Below are 21,594 nucleotides of genomic sequence, written 5' to 3'. Positions count from 1 at the left end.
CACCAAAGTGGATAACCTCACACTTATCCACATTAAACTGCATCTGCCATGCATCCGCCCACTCACACAACCTGTCCCAAGTCACCCTGCAACCTCATAGCATCTTCCTCACAGTTCACACTGCCACCCAGCTTTGTATCATCTGCAAATTTGCTAATGATACAGGGGGAGGTATAGGGACAGGTGTTGCATCTCCTGCAGTTTCAGGGGAGGTATCGGGGGACGTGGTGCTTTGGGTGGGAAGGGACGAGTTAACCAGGGAGTTGCGGAGGGTGCGGCCTCTGTGGAAAGCAGAAAGAGGGGTCTTTCCGCAGGTAGATAGGGTGGTCAGAAAAGCTTTTTGCACATTGGCCTTCATCAGACAGAGTATTGAGTATACAAGCTGGGAGGTCATGTTGCAGTTGGAACGCAGGAAGATGAGGGGTGATCTTTTAGAGGTGTATAAAATCATGAGAGGAATAGATCGGGTAGATGCACAGAGTCTCTTGCCCAGAATAGGGGAATCGAGAACCAGAGAACATAAGTTTAAAGTGAAGGTGAAAAGATTTAATAGGAATCTGAGAGGTAATTTCTTCACACAAAGGGTGGTGGGTGTATGGGACAAGCTGCCAGAGGAAGTAGTTGAGGCTGGAACTATCCCAGCATTTAAGAAACAGTTAGAACCTGTGGGTAGGACACGTTTGGAGGGATATGGACCAGGCGCAGGCAGGTGGGACTGGTGTAGCTGGGACATGTGGCCCAGTGTGGGCAAGTTGGGCCGAAGGGCCTGTTTCCACGCTGTATCACGCGATGACTCTATGAGGCACGTACTCCTGCCCGGCCTGGGCGGCCGCCATTGGTGGAGCGGGAGCACGTGGCCTCTGGCTGGGTGAGGTCACGTGGGGCGCGGGGCGGTGACGTCACCTTGTCCCGTATTTGGGAGTGAGGAAGTTGCCAACCCTAGATACATGTGTTAAATTTATAAAATAAGTAACATTATACATCTACATGTTTGCATTTTTACTGCAGGCCTGGAGTCAGCCTGCAATGAGGGTGTGCATGGAAACAATGCACAAAACAATGAACTCTTCTACGAGTTTAGACAGGTGCCGAATGCCTGGGGAAAGGGCAAACTTTGCACCAGCAGGAAGTTATTCCGACTGTTTTCTTTCTTACCTAAGCGTAAATATAGATGGGTCGGTGAGTACACTTGCTGATGACACAACATTGGTGGAGTTGTACACAGTCAGGAAGGCTGGCTGTCAGAAGATACAGCAAGACACTCATCAGCTGCAGAAACGGCAGATGCTGTTTAACTTTGAGCAGGTGCAGCACTTGGGGAGGGTAGATTAAGGGGAGAGTATACAGTTAATGGCAAAGCCTTTAACACATTGATGTGCAGAAGGATCTTGGAGTCCAAGTTCATAACACACTGAAGGTGGCAGCACAAGTAGATAGGGTGGTAAAGAAGGCGTATAGTATGTTGCCTTCATTGCAAGGGGCAAGAGTCAGGAAGTCATGATGCAGCCCTATAGGACTTTATGTGTAGGAAGGAACTGCAGAAGCTTGTTCACACCGTAGATACAAAATGCTGGGGTAACTCAGCGGGACAGGCAGCATCTCTGGAGAGAAGGAATGGGTGACGTTTCGGGTCAAGACCCTTCTTCAGTCTGAGAGCTACTTTAGTTAGGCCACAATTAGAGTATTGTATGCAGTTCTGATTGACCCATTACAGGAAGGGTGTGGAGGCTTTGGAGACGGTGCAGAGGAGGTTTTCCAGAACGCTGCCTGGATTACAGGGTTTCAGCTGCAGGGACTGGTTGGATTGTTTTCTCTGAACCTTGGGAGGTTGAGGGGAGACTTGGTGGAAGGGTATACAGTTATGGGACACATGGATTGAGTGGACAGTCATAATCTTTTACTGAGGGTGGAAATGTCTAGCACCAGAGGGCATAACTATAAGGTGAGAGGGGGAAAGTTTAATGGAGATGCGCAGGACAAGATTTTTACAAAAGGTAGTGAGTAGGGTTGCCAACTTCCTCACTCCCAAATAAGGGACAAGGTGACGTCACGTGACCCCACCCAGCCAGTGGCCACGTGCTGCCGCTCCACCAATGGCGCCCTCAACGGAGGTTGCGTAGCTGGCCCGGGCCATTGCCCGGGCGGCTGCCATTGGTGGAGCGGGAGCACGTGGCCGCTGGCTGGGTGAGGTCATGTGGGGCGTGGGGCGGTGACGTCACCTTGTCCCTTATTTGGGAGTGAGGAAGTTGGCACCCCTACTAATACGGGACAAGGGCGGTCCCGTACGGGACAAACTAATTTAGCCCAAAATACGAGGTGCCCCAGCTAATACGGGACAGTTGGCAACCCTAGTCATGGGGGCTGGAATGCACTGCCAGTGGCGGTGGTGGAGGCAGGTACCACAGTGGTGTTAAAGAGGCTTTTAGATCGGCAGTGCAGGGAACAGAAGGATAAGGATCATGTGCAGGCAGATGAGATCACTTTAAGTAGGCATTATGTTCAACACAAACATCTGGAGCTGAAGGGCCCCATCCTGTGTTGTACTGGTCTCTGTTCTATGTTCAGTGGTCATTAAGTCTGCATCAAGACTAGTGAGAGTGGGCCAAGTGTAAACTTCTCACCAGCAGATAGTTCATTCTGGCCACCTTCCATCAGCCAGTGGGCATGGTCTGAACAAGTGGATGCCATACACCAACTGGAATCTGTCCCACTGGATAGGTGCTGCTTAAAGATTGGGTTGATTGACAATAGCGAAGTGTGGCTGGGAGGGCGAATGATGGCCCTGGCCTTATTTTTCTGCAATTGGTATTGAGATGGACAGCAAGACACACACCACTCTAGTGCTGTCTGTGACTTGGGTTGAATATCTTTGCCACCTTTGGTGCTGAGTGTAGCTTTATACTGTCTCAGACTCAGCAGAAGTTGGTTTCTGATTACAGCTACCCATTGGTTTCTGATTACAGCTACCCTGCTGGAACGACCGCAGGCAGTGAGAATGGGCCCGCACCTGTCCTCCACTATCACCCTGAGTACCGGCACACCACAGGGCTGTGTTCTGAGCCCTATGCTCTACTCCCTCTTCACACACGACTGTGTTCCTGCATTCGACACCAACACCATTGTCAAGTTTGCTTATCACCAACGGGGATGAAACAAACTATAGAGCGGAGGTGCAGAACCTGGTGGACTGGTGCTCGGATAACAACCTGTCCCTAAATACCACCAAGACCAAGGAGCTGATCATCAACTTCCGTAGGTCACATAACGGGGAATATGCCCCGATCTCTATCAACGGGGACAGTGTGGAGAGAGTGTCCAGTTTCAAGTTTCTGGGCACTCACATTTCGGAGGACCTAACATGGTCCAATAACACTGCTGCGCTGGTCAAGAAGGCACAACAAAGACTGTTCTACTTAAGAACACTGAAAAAGTCTGGTCTACCCCAACAGCTGCTGACGACCTTCTACCGCTGCACCATAGAGAGCATCCTAACGCATGGCATCCCTGTGTGGTATCTCAGCTGCACGGAGGCAGAAAGGAAAGCTCTACAGCGGGTAGTCCATAGAGCTCAGAGGGCCATCGGAACACAGCTACCAGACTTGGAGGGCATCTACAACACACGATGCCTCAGAAAAGCCACCAGCATCCACAAAGACTCTTCACACCCCTGCAACAGTCTGTTCGAACTCCTTCCATCGGGCAGACGATACAAGGCCTTCTACGCCCGCCCCTCCAGACTCAGGAACAGCTTCATCCCCAGGGCCATAGCTGCTATGAACCGGTCCTGCTGAGCCGGATGGCCACAACGCATAGATCAACTTGCACTTTACCCTGTCTAAAAACTGTTACAATTGTTTCGTTTCGTTGGGTTGCTGTTAATTACTTAAATTATTGCATCGTATGGGAGGCGCATTCCCAATCTCGTTGTACCCCTAGGTACAATGACAATAAAGATATATTGTATTGTATTGTATCAATAATATTTAATTCCACACTTCTCCACATTGACACCTTCACCATTATAGACACAGCAAACCCGGACTGGTCTGTGGCAAGAAGACTTTGCAGCATAACAGTATGGATGGGTAAAATGAGGATTATCAGTTCCTTTCCCAAACCTCTCCCAAACTGTGGTGCAGCGGTAGAGTTGCTGCCTTACAGAGCTGGAGACCAGGGTTCGATTCCACTATGGAGTTTGTACGTTCTCCCCGTGACCTGCGTAGGATTTTTCTGAGATCGCCGGTTTCCTCCCACACTCCAGAGGTACAGGTTTATCGGTTAATTGGCTTGGTATAAATGTAAAATTGTCCCTGTGTGTGCAGGATAGTGTTAATGTGTGGGGATCGCTGGTCGGTGCAGACTCGGTGGGCTGAAGCGCCTGCTGTATCTCTCAACTAAACTAGACTCTTATTTCTAATTATCTTCTTCCAAAAAGAAAACGCATTTAGAATGAATCATCAAATTTGTTTATATATGTTTTTTTACGAGCGGACTACACCTGTGAATGATAATCATTGATAGGAGTAGGCTCAGTGAGAAGCAGCATACACTGTAATTACCAATCAACCTGTTGGCAAAAAGGAATACACAAATAAAATAACTGCATAAATCAGTCGTTACTTTCCATGCAACAGTGCGTTAGATGTTGTTCTGTTTGGCTGCAGGGACTGATAATTATCTCGCATTTCAATCGGCACTCACAGATTCTTTTTCATGAAGGAGAGGTTCCAATTGTTCTTGTTTTGGCAGAAAGGTTTAAAGTGAGATTTAATCGTATGCAAACCAATGAAGGATTCCAATAGAGTAACTAAGGAGGAAATGTTTCAACTGAAAGGGAAACGGTAATAAAAGCACACTAATTCACAGTGACTGCTTAATGATTCAGAAAAGAAATAAAGATAATATTTTTATGAAGGAAGTTGCTTTGATCTGGGGACACACCCTGAAACAGAGGTGGAAGCAGAGGTGTGGTTGGTGGTGATTCACAACAGATACTTGAATAAATAGATGAAAAGAACACAAATACCTGCCTTGTTTCAAAAAGGCAACGGAGCCTTTATTTGATTAGTGCAGGTGTCAGAGATGATGGGGAGAAGGCAGAATGGAGTTAGGAGGGAGAGATAGATCAGCCATGATTGAATTGCTTAGTAGTCTTGATGGGCCGAATGGCCTAATTCTACTACTATTCTTCATGACCTTATGAGCGAGACTCCTCAAACAAAGAGGCAGCCCAAGAATAATGGGCCAAATGGCCTTCCTTCCAGCTCAGAATTTTACCATGCCTGGAATTGAAACAAATCTCAATAGTCAATAGTCGTTTATTTGTCACATACACATAAATGTGTAGTGAAATGAAACATTACCCACAGTTCAACAATAAGACCAATAAGAATAATCAATAAAAATGCAATAACACATACAATCATAAACTAACACCAAACAAAAGAAACATCCATCACAGCGAGTCTCCTCTCCTCACTGTGATGGAAGGCCAGAATGTCTTTTTCTCTTCCCCTGCTGTCTTCTCCCGCGGTCAGGCTGTTGAAGTTGCCACGTCGGGGCGGTCGGGGCTCCCGACATTGAAGCCCCCGCCGGGCGGAGAAAATCTCGCGGCCTATTCCAGGCCGCGCCGGACGGTGAGAGGTCCGCGGAGGGCCGACCCAAGCCCCACGATTCGGGGCGGGCGAAGACGCTGCCGCAGCCGGAGCTCCCGATGTCAGCCCCCACCCAGGGGCCTGCGGGCTTCCGACGTCCAGGCGGCCCGCGCCGAAGCCTCCGGAGACGAATCGCAGCCGCTCCCGCAGCATCCGAAGCAGCCAGCACCGCAGGTGGTGAGTCTGGGCCGCGGGCTCTGCGAACCAGAGCCCAGGTGGTCCCAGCCGGAGCCCGCCAGCTCCAGGTGCATGGCCGATGGTAGGCCGCAGCGGGAACGGAGACACGACACAGAAACAAAGGTCGGGTCTCCGTTCGGGAGAGACACTTTTACAACCCCCCCCCCCCCCCCCCCCCCACATAACACACAACCGCAAACACTACATCAATAACCAGTCCCTGCGAACCTGCACTGTCCCTGCCTGCTTCAAGGTCTCCACTATTGTCCCTGTACCCAAAAAGACAAGGATCACTGGTCTTAATGACTACAGGCCTGTCGCACTGACCTCTGTAGTCATGAAGACCTTTGAAAGACTTGTGCTGGCCCAGCTGAGAAACATCACAAACCCCCTGCTGGACCCCCTGCAGTTTGCATACAGGGCCAATAGATCGGTGGACAACGCAGTCAATCTAGGCCTGCACTTCATCCTCCAGCACCTAGACCGCAAGGGGACCTATGCCAGGATTCTGTTTGTGGACTTTAGCTCTGCATTTAACACCATTGTGCCAGAGCTACTACACTACAAACTCTCCCAGCTGACTGTGCCTGAACCCCTCTGTTAGTGGATCATCAACTTCCTGACAGACAGGAAGCAGCATGTGAGGCTGGGAAAGCACATCTCAGACCCGCAGACCCTCAGCATAGGAGCTGTGCAAGGCTGTGTACTCTCCCCTCTCCTTTACTCTCTCTACACCAACGACTGCACCTCTCCTCAAGTTTGTGGATGACACAACCCTGATTGGACTGATCCAGGATGGGGAGGAATCTGCCTACAGACGGGAAGTGACACAGCTGGCGTCCTGGTGCCATCGCAACAACCTGGAGCTCAATGCTCTCAAGACAGTGGAACTAATTGTAGACTTTCAAAGAGATCCCCCTCCCCTCCCCCCACTCACCATCAACAACACCACAGTCACATCTGTGGAGTCATTTAAGTTCCTTGGAACCATCATCTCCAGGGACCTTAAATGGGGGCCCACCATCGACTCCACTGTCAAAAAGGCCCAACAGAGGATGTACTTCCTGCGGCAACTGAGGAAACACAATCTGCCACAGGCAATGATGGTCCAATTCTATACTGCTATCAGTGAGTCCGTTCTCACCTTCTCCATCATGGTCTGGTTTGGCTCAGCCACCAAACACGACATCCGGAGGCTGCAATGGGTCGTTCGCACAGCTGAGAAGGTTGTTGGCTGCAACCTTCCCCCCATTGACGAACTGTACACTGCAAGGGCCAGGAAGCGAGCGGGCAAGATCATCTCTGACCCCTCTCACCCCGGCCACAAACTCTTCAAAGCACTTCCCTCTGGAAGGCGACTCCAGACTGTCAAAGCAGCCACAGCCAGACATAAAAACAGCTTTTTCAACGAGTGATAGTTCTACTCAACAACCAAAGTCTGGAGTCTCTTTTTTGCTCTGGTTCATTTTCACCCACATGTTTAGACCATAATGGTGTATCCTTATTGTTTTGATGTGTTTATGCTTTATTCTTAATTGTTAACTGTATGTTTGTGTTGTCATTTGTGAGCGGAGCACCAAGGCACATTCCTTGTATCTGCACACTTGGCCAATAAACTTATTCATTCATTCATTCATTTCCCTGCCTCTGTGGACCACAAGGTCCACGTTGAGATGTTTTGGTCCGTTGCCATGTTGCCATGTTGCCATGTTGCCATGTGGGATGTACAAACCCCACTGTTCCATCCGTACCCGTTTTATCCCAATCCTGTCACTGCTTTTACTGGAAATCAAATCAAGATAAAAAAACCTGTGGTCTAATTAACAAAGTGGCACACATCATTGGTAGTATTTCCAACAAAAAGTGGTTTTGCACAATGGGAGGACACTGTACTTCTGGACTTCGCTAGTCCCATATGGCTTATATTTCCCAAAGACATCGGAGGAGATGATTTAGCACATCATCACCTCTCACGGCTCAGATAGCGACATCTTCTGTCCCATTAAGGTCATATGGAATAGTAGAATTAGGCCATTCGGCCCATCAAGTCCACTCCGCCATTCAACCATGGCTGATTTATCTCTCCCTCCTAACCCCATTCTCCTGCCTTCTCCCCATAAACACTGGCACCTGTACTAATCAAGAATCTATCTATCTCTGCCTTAAATATATCCATTGTCTTGGCCTCCACAGCCTTCTGTGGCAAAGAGTTCCACAGATTCACCACCCTCTGACTCGAGTCCGAGACTCTCCCACTAGTGGAAACATCATTCTCCCACTTCTCTCCTTGAAACCTATACTCTCACAAACGCCAATTAATTCCTCCCATTATTTACAGTGAAGGCTTAAATTTGGAGGACAAGTTGGTCAAAAAGTGGGTTGATCATGGAGTGGAAGGGATTTGGACGGGAAAAATGAAGAACTGTGCCACAGATGCTTAAAGATATCAACTTTAATTAGAGGATCAGGAATATCCATTCGGCTTCCTGTATCCAATGTGGCATTCAATTAGATCATGAACGATCTTTTGCTTACTCTTCCCATAGCCATTGATTACCACCAAGCTCGGTCTTAAATATAGTCAGCAGTTCTAAACAAGGTGTATCGATGAAAGAATGGGTCGACTGGGCTTGTATTCACTGGAATTTAGAATGATGCGAGGGGATCTTAAAGAAACATATGAAATTCTTAAGGGATTGGACAGGCTAGATGCAGGAAAAATGTTCCCAATGTTAGGGGAGTCCAGAATCAGTACCCCGTTCCTGCTTCTCCTCATATCCCTTGAATCCTTTTGCCCTAAGAGGTAAATCTAAATCCCTCTAGAAAACATCCAGTGAATTGGCCTCCTCTGCCTTCTGTGGCAGAGAATCCCAGATTCACAACTCTGGGTGAAAACGTTTTTCTCCTCTCAGTTCTAAATGGCCTACCTCTTATTCTTAAACTGTGACCCCTGGTTCTGGACTCCTCCCACATTGAGACCATTTTTTCTGCATCTAGCCTGTCCAATCCCTTAATAATTTTATATGTTGCTAAAAGATTCTGTCTCGTCCTTCTAAATTCCAGTGAATATAAGCACAGTCGATCCATTCTTTCATCATATGTCAGTCTCGCCACCCCAGGAATTAACCCGGTGAACCCACGATGCACTCCCTCAATAGCAAGAATGTCCTTCCTCAAACTAGGAGACCAAAACTGCACACAATACTCCAGGGCCCTGTACAACTGCAGTAGGGCCTCCTTGCTCCTATACTCAAATCCTCTTGCTATGAAGGCCAACATGCCATTAGCTTTCTTCACTGCCTGCTGTACCTGAATGCTTAATTTCAGTGACTGATGTACAAGGACACCTAGGTCTCGTTGCACCTCCTCCCTCTTCCCTAATCTGACACTATTCGGATAATAATAATCTGCCTTCTTGTTCTTGCCACCAAAGTGGATAACCTCACATTTATGCCACTCACCCAACCTATCTAAGTCACCCTTAGCCTCATAGCATCCTCCTCACAGCTTTGTGTCATCCGCAAACTTGGAGATATTAAAATGAAACATCATCATTCTCAGCACATCTATGCTGGGATAATTTTGCTAGACACAATACAGCCCACTATGTCCCAGAATTTAACCTCTTTAAGTTTAATTTTCTGGAGAACTGGTTTTAATTTAAAATGCCCTCAATTTCCCCTCATGAATGGATTTCTTACGATGTGAAAATGAGGCATGAAGTGCAAATAAATTCCAGGTATTTATTCACAAAATGCTGGAGTAACTCAGCAGGTCAGGCAGCATCTCAGGAGAGAAGGAATGGGTGATGTTTCGGGTCGACCCGAAACGTCACCCATTCCTTCTGTCCTGAGATGCTGCCTGACCCGCTGAGTTACTCCAGCATTTTGTGAATAAATACCTTCGATTTGCACCAGCATCTGCAGTTATTTTCTTACACTTTAAATAAATTCCAGGTTAAATCCTTACTTTGCATTGGCTAATTTCAGCAAGGATCGTTGCACAAATTGGAACTGGAGCAAAGAATAAACTGCTGCCATGGGGCACAGTGACACAGCACAAAGCTGCTGCCTCACCGCACCAGAGACCTAGGTTCCATCCTCACCTCGGGTGCTGTCTATGTGGAGTTTATACGTTCTCCCTGTCACTGCGTGGATTTCCTCCTGTTGCTCCTATTTCTTCCTACGTCCTAAAGATGTGCAGATTTATAGGTTAATCAGTTTCTGTAAATTGCTCCTAGTGTGTAGGGAGTGGATGAGAAAGTTGAATAACATAGAACGAGTGTGAATGGGTGATCAATGTTCAATGTGGACTCTGTGGGCCGTAGGGCCTGTTTCCATGTTGAACCTCTATTCCAAACTAACTCATCTCAGTGGATCTCGCAGCTTGTGTGGGGACAGAGGGGTGGTGAGCGTACAGGGGTGGTGGGAGTCCAGGATCACAGCTGGGTATCAGTGCCTGTCCTGACATATATAACAGTCCCTTGGCCAGATGTGCAATGTATTTGGCTAAGGTGTAAGCTTCAAAACCACACCCTTGCAACAAAATTACCAACAACCTGTCTTCAGATACTTTAACTAAAATTATACAAACTATCCCAAAATGCTTCATGAAACATCTTACATTTTTATCCGAACTGCTACCAAACTGTTGTAAAGTGAATTTATGACGGTTGTTGTCTAGTTACTGGGCATTAATCAGTTGACAGACATCAAGATCTACCTGATCTCCATACCTTCTACAGGTGTGAAGAGTCTTACATACTGCACCACACTCGTGATGGTGGATGGAGTCTAACATCGGAAGGACATGATTGTGTGCATTGCACTCTAAATTAGATATAGACTAGCATCCCCTACATCCAAACAACACCCCACACCCATGGCAAAGTCAGAGAGCCTCCTTCTCCCCTTGGACAACTGTTTGTCAGCAGTATTCCAATACTGGCAGATTCATCTCATGTTGGAAAAAAAAACGAATTAACAGGATTGGAATATAAATGAAGTAAAGAAATATGAACAGGCAGAGATCACAAGGGTAAAAATATTAAGGAGGTCTAGAAATATTGCAATACAGGTCTCAACTAATCAAGAAGAATGAAAATGACCTAATTTATGTTCTAATTAATTCCCAGAACAAGCCTTTGACAGCCTACATTTCATTTGGCAAAATGTTTCGACATGTTTACTCCGTAATGTAGGTTACGGGCTGCTTGGCAAAAGAGTCAAATCTAGAAGGAGTGATGACATTGCAATGATTGAAATGGAATCAACGTTGAAACAAGTGACTTAATCCAAGGTTCATCCAGCTCCAGCTCGTAGCGCTTCACATCTCTGGCAATTTTGCTTACTCATGGAATTCCAACCTAAAGTTTGGCAAGGTTAACTTATAATGGGTGAAAATTACATACTGCATTTGTCTTTCAGTTTAGTTTAGTATAGAGACACAGCACAGAAACAGGCCCTTCAACCCACTAAGTCCACGCTGACCAGCGATCCCCGCACATTAACACTTATCCTATGCACACAAGGGACGTTACACTAATACCAAGACAATTAACCTGCAAACCTGTACATCTTTGGAGTGTGGGAGGAAACCGAAGATCTCAAGAGAAAACCCATGCAGGTCATGGAGAGAACGTACAAACTCCGTACAGACAGCACCCGTAGTCGAGATCGAACCCGGGTCTCTGGCGCTGTAAGGCAGCAACTCTACCGCTGCACCACCATGTCACCCGCACGGACGCGTTGTATTGATACGATTGTATTGATTCGATGACATGTATTGATTGCATTATATTTCTTATGTATTCTTTTAGGAGTAAAGTTCATTTCCAAAATAAAATAACATAATCATTTTGTTATAAAGGTTGAGGAATAAGGAACAAGCTCTACTCCTCTCAGAAAAATGCCACGCATTCGTTTAAAGCTCCTTAAAGTGAGACCCCAGGTTAAATTCCCATTTGAAAGACAAACCCTCCAACGGAAAAGAGTTGGAGTAAGGGGTCCCATCTTATTGGGATGCAACACAGATTACATCTTATTGGGATGCAACACAGATTGGTTTGGGAACAGCTCCATCCAGCACCATAATAAATTGCAGCGAATTGTGGACGCAGCCCAGGCCATCACACAAACCAACCTCCCTTCCACTGATACCTCATGCTGCCCTAATCAAGGACGAGTCGCACCCTGGCCACTCCCCCTTCTTCCCTCTCCCATCCGGCAAAAGGTATAGAAGTGTGAAAACGCACACCTCCAGTTTCAGGGACAGTTTCTTCCCAGCTGTTATCAGGCCACTGAATCATCCTACCACAACCAGAGAGCAGTGCTGAACTACAATCTACCTCATTGGAGACCCATGGACTATCCTTGATCGGACTTTGCTGGCTTTACCTTGCACTAAATGTTATTCCCTTATCATGTGTCTGTTTATACACTGTAAATGGATTTATTGTAATCATGTATTGTCTTTCTGCTGACTGGTTAGCACGCAACAAAAAGCTTTTTACTGTACCTCAGTACATGTGACAATAATCAAAACTGAACTGAACTGAATTGATCTTCATGGAGTGTCAGACTAAGTTTCAAGTCAAGTCCAGTCAAGTCTACTTTATTTGTCACATACATATACAAGATGTGCAGTGAAATGAAAGTGGCTATGCCTGCAGATTGTGCTAAAACTACAAAACAGAATAGAAATTTTTTTAACATAAAAAATAAATTAATACAGTAAATTAGTCCCTGGTGATATAAGAGTTAACAGTCCTGATGGCCTGTGGGAAGAAATTCCGTCTCATCCTCTCTGTTTTCATAGTGTGACAGCGGAGGCGTTTGCCTGACCGTAGCAGCTGGAACAGTCTGTTGCTGGGGTGGTAGGGGTTCCCCATAATTTTGATCTGCACCTCTTGATCTGCACCTCCTGATGTATAGGTCCTGCAGGGGGGGGAGTGTAGTTCCCATGGTGCATTCAGCCGAATGCACTACTCTCTGCAGGGCCATCCTGTCCTGGGCAGAGCTGTTCTCAAACCAGATTGAGATGTTGCGGGACAAGATACTTTCTACAGCCCCAGAGTAGAAGCACTGAAGGATCCTCAGAGAGACTCTGAATTTCCTCAGCTGTCTGAGGTGGTAAAGGCGCTGCCTTGCCTTACTCACCAGTACGGCAATGTGTGTTGTCCTTGTCAGATCCTCTGTGATGTGGACTCCCAGGTATTTAAAGCTGCTCACCCTATCCACAGTAGACCCATTTATCTCCAGTGGCGTGTACGTCCTTGGATGTTGAGCCCTTCTAAAGTCCACAATCAGCTCCTTAGTTTTTGTGACATTCAAGAGGAGGCTATTATCCTGACACCAGAGTGCCAGATCAGCCACCTCCTCCCGGTAGGCCTTCTCATCGTTGTCGGAGATCCGGCCCACCACCACAGTGTCATCAGCAAGCTTGATGATGGAGTTGGAGCTGAACCTGGCCACACAGTCATGTGTGTATAGGGAGTACAGCAGGGGGCTAAGGACGCAACCCTGGGGGGGAACCTGTGTTCAGGGTGAGGGGATAGATGTATGTCTCCCCATCAAGTTTGAACCAAATCTTCTGATTCAGGCAAGTGCAGTCACCATAATGCATGTTGGCCACATTGCACCCTCTCCCAGTTCAGGTGATACATGAATCCCTCATGAATATTCCACCTGCAGGTATCAGCAGTGCTGGTGTCTGTCGTGGTTTATCGGTTATGGAGACTTTTTTCAAGAGACTGATACTTGCTGTTGAATTTCAATTCACACGGTCAACCTTTGATGGCATCAGAAGGTGAAAGGCCTTGAACTGAATTCAAGGTCAGTTTCCAGCAACCCACTGGGGCTTCCAGATGTGTAGGAAGGAACTGCAGATGCTGGTTGTAACCAAAAAAGGACACAAAAAGCTGGAGTAACTCAGCAGGACAGGCAGCATCTCTGGAGAAAAGGAATGGGTGACGTTTCGGGTCGAGACCCTTCTTCAGACTCAATATGATCTGGTGCGATGGCACACCCATAGCTTTTTGAAGAATTTTGAGTTATTGTGTCATTATAGTGCAGGAAGCTTTTCCCCAAAATCTCCCAATTATTTGCACTTTCTAATTGTCCCATTTTGTTAAATAATATTACTTGCAATTTAAATCCGATAGGCTTATACACCACATGAAAGGTCATATGGTCATTGGTCACCGGAGCAGAATGAGGACATTCGGCCCATCAAGTTACTCATAGTGTAAGAAAATAACTGCAGATGCTGGTACGAATCGAAGATATTTATTTCACAAAATGCTGGAGTAACTCAGCAGGTCAGGCAGCATCTCAGGAGAAAAGGAATGGGTGACGTTTCAGGTCGAGACCCTTCTTCAGACTGGGCAGGACAAAGGAAGCTACTCATAAAAACTCACAAAAGAAAAGTTACTCATAGTAGTGACTAGCTGCCTGCAGGCATTTGGCAATTATTCTCACTATGCAGTAAAATATTCTTTTGATCTTAAATTCCACATCAATCAAGTCAGTCTACAGAGCCTGTGGCAAAACAGTACACAGGCACAGCAAAGACCTCAATAGAGGTGACGGCACAAGTAAAACCAGCTTGTAGAAGGCAAGATATTTTCATGCCCACTCTTTCACCCATTCAAATAATTTTGTTGTGAAACGTGTGAGAATCACTTCTCGGGGGAAATGAAATAGTACAGTACTTCAAACCAAAATAAATATGGTGAAACAAAGAACTGCAGATGCTGGTTTATACCAAAGAGTGACACAAAGTGCTGGAGTAACTCAGCAGGTCAGGCGACATCTCTGGAGAAATGGGATAAGTGACGTTTCAGGTGGGGACTGTTCTTTGGACTGAAAGTAGGGAGAGGGTGAAGGGGTGGTGAAGATTGGAGGCATGAAAAGGCCAGGACCAATTAGAGCTGGCCACACATGACTTCAGGCAGGGTGGTGTCCTGGTAGGTCCATTGTTGGCTAAGTATTATGTCAAAAAGGAAACAATGTGGACATCTGCAGAACTGGTTACACAGCTAGGGTCGAGGAAGGGGGCAAGGGAGGAGGGGAGGGGAGAGTTAGTAGAAGTTACTTAAAATGAGAGAATTTAATGTTCATACTGTTGGGTTTAGTTTAGTTTACTTTAGAGATACAGCGCGGAAACAGGCCCTTCGGCCCACCGGGTCCGCGCTGACCAGCGATTCCCGCATATTAACTCTATCCTACACACATTGGCGACAATTTACACATACACCAAGCCAATTAAATTACATACCTGTATGTCTTTGGAGTGTGGGAGGAAACCGGTGATCTGATCTCGGAGAAAACCCACCCACGGGGAGAACTACAAACTCTACAGACAATATCCGTAGTCAGAATCGAACCCGGGTCTCCGGTGCTGCAAGTGCTGTAAGGCAGCAACTCCCTTGTAAGCTACCCAAGCAAAATATGAGGTGCTGTTCCTCCATTATGCATGTGGCCTAACTCTGGGTATGGAGGAGGCCCAGGACAGAAAGGTCAGTAAGGGAATGGGAAGGGGAGTTGAAATGGCTGGCAACCGGGAGATCTCATAGGCCTTGCGGACCGAGCAAAGCTGTTCAGTAAAGCTGTCGCCGGCCGAGTCTATGTTTGGTCTCGCCGATGTACAGAAGCCCACATGGGGTACAGTGGATGAGGTTGGAGGAGGTACATGGACCTGGGGAGGGGAAAGGGTGGTTTGGGTGGGAAGGAATGAGTTAACCAAGAAGTTGCGGAGGGAGCGGTCTGTGAGGAAGGTGCAAAGGAGTGGAGATGGGAAGATGTGACGTGTGGTGGGATCCCGATGGAGGTGGCAAAAATGTTGGAGGATTATGTGCTGGATGCGGAAGCTGGCAGGCTGAAAGGTGAAGATGGGTAACTGATGGAGGGGCTGTTGGGGTGAAAAATGAGGAGGCTCATGGGGTGAAGGAAATATATTTTTGTTTCAAAGAAGAAGAATGTAGCATTAAGATAATAACAAAAAAAACACTGGCTCAATTCTGACATGGCTATTGACAAAGTGACAAAAGGCATGAAGTTCCATCTCTGTAAAAATATTATTACAAAGACATTGAGTGATAAATAAATCACAATTAAAACTGGTAAGATTAATGAACTGACATTTCTCTTACATTGAGGGTGTTGGCTGAATATCTAAAGACCTCGTTCTTTTACTTCACCTTTTTCAGTCAGAGAGTTGTGAATCTGTGGAATTCTCTGACTCAGAAGGCAGTGGAGGCCAATTCTCTGAATGCATTCAAGAGAGAGCTAGATAGAGCTCTTAAGGATAGCGGAGTCAGGGGGTATGGGGAGAAGGCAGGAACGGGGTACTGATTGAGAATGATCAGCCATGATCACATTGAATGGCGGTGCCGGCTCAAAGGGCCGAATGGCCTCCTCCTGCACCTATTATCTATTGTCCATTCACCTGTTTAATGAAGCCTGTAAGACTCACAAGGGAATGTCCATGACCATTTTGATCTGTATTTCCGTCCTCCTCTCTGTTACTATGTACCTTCTTTTACACCTTAACCATCTACTTCACACCTTTGCTTCAACTTTAATGAGGAAGCTTGAGCTTCGGCTAAATATTAATTTTCAATTCCTCTTTTAAAAGAGACAATTCCATGCAAAATTAAGAGTTGAAAAGAATTCTGATGAGCTTTTTCATTTATGTTTCAGATTGATCTGTTTCAGTCAGAGTCATAAAGCAGGGAAACAGGCCCTTTGGCCCAACTCGTCCATTCTGACTATGATACCTCATCTAAGCTAGTCCAATTTGTCTGCATTTGGCTCATATTTCTATGTCTTTCCTATTTATGTACCTGTCCAAGGGTCTTTTAAAGGGTGCCACAGTGGTAGAGCTGCTGCCGCACACTGCCACAGGCCCAGGATTGATCCAGACCTCAGATCTGTGGAGTTTGCACGTTCTCCCATGGGTTTCCTCCGGGTGCTTCAGTTTGCTCCCATATCCCGAAGATGCGTGGGTGTGTGAGTTAATAGGCCTCTGTAAATTGCCCCCCCTGTGCACGGAGTGGATGGGAAAGTGCGATAACATACAACTAGTGTGAACAGATGATCGATGGTCGGCGTGGACTCGGTGGGCCAAAGGACCTGTTTCTGTGCTATGTTTCTAATATCTACCTACTCTGGCAGTATGTTTCATCCACCACCCTCTTAAGTGAAAAAATTGCCTCTCAGGTTCATATTAAATCATAGAAACAGAGAAAATAGGTGCAGGAGGAGGCCATTCGGCCCTTCAAGCCAGCACCACCATTCATTGAGATCATGGCTGATCGTCCACAAGCAATAACCCGTGCCTGCCTTCTCCCCATATCCCTTGATCCGACAAGCCCCTCGAGCTCTATCTAACTCTCTCTTAATCTTTACAAAAATCCTGCCCATCTCACCTTAAACATATGTCCTCCTGTATTGATTCCTCTAAACTTTGTAAATGTTGAGTCTCTTTGCACAATTTATGCCACCTCGGGTCACTGATGTAATCATTTGAGTGGCCTGTTCCAATATCGTTGACTCTCTGCTCTTTCTATAACGCCATCAATCTGCCGTGAAAAATCCTTGTTCCAAGCAAGAATGAAAGAATTGATTGCTACAGTATCATACAGTGTAAAACAATATTCACTAGCTTTTAAACCGGGTATAAAATCAGTTTCAAGAACTTCCATGACAATTTCATCCAAAGATCTTCTCAGCAGTCTCTCATGATCCAGCTGGTGAAAGAAATTAGTTGCAGTGAAGAATTGGGAATGGGAAGTACTTCCCACAAGAGATAATGTATTGGAAGTTGTGGGTCTGAGCTGGAGTTGTGTGGTGGATTGTAGTTATTTGGGTTTAAGAAACAAAGAGCACTTATGTCAAATGTTTACATCAGGAGATTAGAGGTGGAACAGAGTCCAGGATGAATAGATTGCAGTCTCTGCTCTGGCATGCTCTGTTATTTTCTCCCACTATTGACCAACGTGCATTAATATTGATCTTGGGGACATAATCCAAGATCAGTACACGACTGGAGGTGGAGCTGAGCTAGTTGCCTCGTGCTTACCCGTGGTGGCCGGTGCTGGATCCGTGCCCTCGCCACTTTCTGCTTGTTGACAATGTTCATTAATCTCGCTGCATCAACACCCTTGACGTAAACCACAGGCCGTTTCAATGGGTCCTCCGAGCCCTGATTTAACTGAAACACAAAAAGGACATCAGCCAGGTTAGACAGCATGTACAGCACATGAGCAAGACAAGAGGCTATGAAGCAAATCATAAGGTCATAAGGGATAGGGGTAGAATTATGCCATTCGGCCCATCAAGTCTACTCCACCATTCAATCATGGCTGATCTATCTCTCCCTCCTAACGCCATTCTTAGTTTAGAGATACAGCGTGGAACCAGGCCCTTCGACCCACCGAGTCCGCACCGACCAGCGATCCCCGCGCACTAGGGACAATTTTACGATTATACCCAAGTATACAAACTAAAGTCAATTAACTTACATACCTGCACGTCTTTGGAGTGTGGGAGGAAACCAAAGTTCTCGGAGAAAACCCACGTATGTCACGGGGAGAACGTACAGACTCCGTACAGGCAGCACCCGTAGTTGGGATTGAACCCGGGTCTCCATCTCCAAGCGTTGTGAGGCAGCAACTCTATCACCGCTGCACCACCGTGCAACCCCATTCTCCTGCCTTCTCCCCATAACCTCTGACACCTGGACTAATCAATCTATCTATCTCTGCCTTGAAAAATCCAGACGGACTGAACAGCCTTCGGTGGCAAAGAATTTCAGATTCACCACCCTTTGACTAAAGACATTTCCCCTCATCCCCTTTCTAAAAGAACATCCTTTAATTCTGAGGCTGTGACCTCCAGTTCTACTCTCCCACAAATATACTGACATGTACAGTGTAACCGCAAAAAATTAGCCAACACAATCAGGATGAACAGGTTATATCAGCAATATTAGCAACACGACCATGTGGGTCAAATCACATGACACGGGGGTTTCATAATCTCAAATATATCCATCTGATTACGATGATAGTTTGCCTCTGTACGTAGAGCTTGTGAGATGTTCGAACTTGGGTCCAGCAACCTGTGCTTCTTTAGACTGTATACAGCCCGATTTGCCACTTTGCTAGGAAACTGAATAAAGTGGCAATAACAGCAGTTCAAGGATCATCAAGGGACTGGATGTCATTCACTGATTAGAGAGGCTCTAACCCAGGTTGGGACAATGTCGGAAGGAATTGCAGATGCGGGTTTAATGCTGGAGTAACTCAGCGGGACAGGCAGCATCTCTGGAGAGAAGGAATGGGTGACGCTTCGGGCCGAGGCCCTTATTCATACAATGTGGGAGACTGTCATACTTGAAATAACCCTCTGTGTTTATTCTTGTAGAGAGTATGGGAACTGGAACGCTCCTCCTAGTCCCACAAGGATTCTTTAGCCCACTGCTAACCTGCCTCGGCACCCTGCACACTGCATCACCTTCATCCAAAGGTCCATTGCAAATCTCCTGAAACAGTCCAGCACTTCTGTGAGTTAACGGTCAAAGGAATAGCAGCAACTTATTAATATTCACACAGCATAATCCTGATGCCTACATTTGGCCTGCCTCTGACTCTGTCTTCAGGAATGAGGAGCAGAAACACAGACAGACAGACACCAGTGTCTTTCAACTTTCAAACAATTCCAAGCCAAAAGCTACTTTCACAAAGAAATGCCCACTTTTCAAAACACTTTATAAATGTCCATTTAAAATTATATCAAAATTATTCTAAAGGTTATTATTATTATTATTATTATTATTATTATTATTATTATTATTATTATTATTATTATTATTATTATTATTATTATTATTGTTGTTGTTGTATAAACCTATTAATAATATTAATGTGCACATATTTTATAATAATTTATATTACTATATTAATAATAATAATTGTTTGTAGACAAAATCCAGCTTAATTTAGCAAGGAAAGCAATAGGCTTCACCTATTATTTATTTTCCCATGAAACGTTCTACCTTCCCCATTTGGGTGTGAATAGGCCACAGTTAATTACAGTTCTCAGGCCCAGTTACAAATCTTGGATTAGTTTTTCATTCCTCATTGTAACTTAGCCCTGGGTCTTAGACAAGTTCAAAGTGTTCCCTTCAGCACTTGCCATTCCTGTCCAGGCAGCAATACCAGTGTTGACCTGGAGGGACCAAGGCCTTTCCAACATTGGGTATTACAAATCAGCCCAAGAACATGCACAGAGGAACTTGTGGACTCCATGGTGGTTGGCAGCCGGAACATTCCAATGACAGAGACTGAAGGGGCCGGGGACACAGGAGCAGTGCCTGGTGCTTTAGTGATTATTTTGTGATTGAAAAGGTGCAGTGTCTCAGCTTCAGTCCACTGCTGTACATTTAATGTCTTAAAGAAACACACGAGAAAACGTTTGCAAATGTAATGGATGTGTGGTTATGGGGTGTTGGTTTATGTAACAGGCTAACAGCTACAATTCTACTGAGAAAGCTAAAAAAGGATAATCCCTGAGCTCCCCTCCCCTCTGTCCAGGCTCTGGGTAGATCCATTCTACCCACTCTACCCATTTCCAATGGAATGGAAGGGGTACTTTGGCCAGGTTACCACCTCCAGCTCTTTCACACTGTCCTCCGTGTGCTGATGCTGAGCAAGGGCAGAGCCCTGGTTTTGTCTGACTCTATCTCAGGTGTGTGGGGTTGCTGGTTAGGCTGGCATTTATCACTCATGCCTAATTGTCCAAGGAAGTGAATCTGTGGCATCTTTGCCGTAGAAGACTGTGGAGGCCGTCAGTGGATACTTTTAAGGCAGAGATCGATAGACTTTTGATTAGTACAGCTGTCAGAGGATACGGGCAGAAGGCAGGAGAATGGAGTTAGGAGGGAGAGATAGATCAGCCATGAATGAATGGCAGAGTAGACAATGGGCCGAATGGCCTAATTCTACTCCTATCACCTATGACCTTATGAAGTACTGTTGAGCTTCCTTCTTCAACAATATCTATAATGTTGAGGTTGAATCGGAAGCTTTGTAATCATTCCCCCATAATAGAACACAGAACAGATCAACACAGGAATGTTTGTGCAGAACATGATGCCGTTAATCACCAACAACTTCTCCTGGACCACCCATATTGAAGCAGCAACCCAGAAAGCATTCCAACGCCTATACTTCCTCAGAAAGCTTAGGACGTTCGGTATGTCCCCGACAACTCTCTCCAACGTTTACAGATGCACCACAGAAAGCATTTTATCAGGATTCTTGCAGCTTGGTTTGGAAACAGCTGCATTGAAGACCGCAAGAAATTGCAGTGAATTGTGGACGCAGCCCAGACCATCACGCAAACCAACTTCTCTTCCATTGACTCCATTTATACCCCATGCTGAAAAGCCATCAGCATGGTGAAAACGCACAGCTCCAGATTCAGGGACAGTTTCTTCCCAGCTGTTATCAGGCAACTGAACCATCCTACCACAACCAGAGAGCAGTGCTGAACTACTATCTACCTCATTGGTGACCCTCGGATTATCTTTGATCAGACTTTACTGGCTGTATCTTTCACTAAACATTATTCCCTTGTCATGTATCCAGACACTGTAAATGGCTCGATTGTAATCATGTTTAGTCTTTCCGCTGACTGAATAGCACGCAACAAAAAGCTTTTCACTGTACCTCGGTACATGTGACAATAAACTAAACTGT

The 21,594-nt window shown here is 46.0% G+C and overlaps 1 protein-coding gene across 4 annotated transcripts in view; it reads right to left on the bottom strand.

Annotated features, from left to right (window-relative positions):
• The window catches only part of znrf3 (zinc and ring finger 3), a 285,032-nt gene that overhangs the window by 37,772 nt on the left and 225,666 nt on the right, over window positions 1-21,594 (bottom strand). For all 4 annotated transcript variants that reach the window (XM_078421273.1, XM_078421274.1, XM_078421275.1 and 1 more), the window contains exon 4: window positions 17,913-18,044. In XM_078421273.1, coding sequence (XP_078277399.1) covers window positions 17,913-18,044 — 132 coding nt within the window. The remainder of the gene's footprint in view (window positions 1-17,912; window positions 18,045-21,594) is intronic.

This window comes from Rhinoraja longicauda, chromosome 25, assembly GCF_053455715.1.
Source record: "Rhinoraja longicauda isolate Sanriku21f chromosome 25, sRhiLon1.1, whole genome shotgun sequence".
NCBI classification, from domain to species: Eukaryota; Metazoa; Chordata; class Chondrichthyes; order Rajiformes; family Arhynchobatidae; genus Rhinoraja; species Rhinoraja longicauda.
This window is presented reverse-complemented; position numbering and strand designations above follow the sequence as displayed.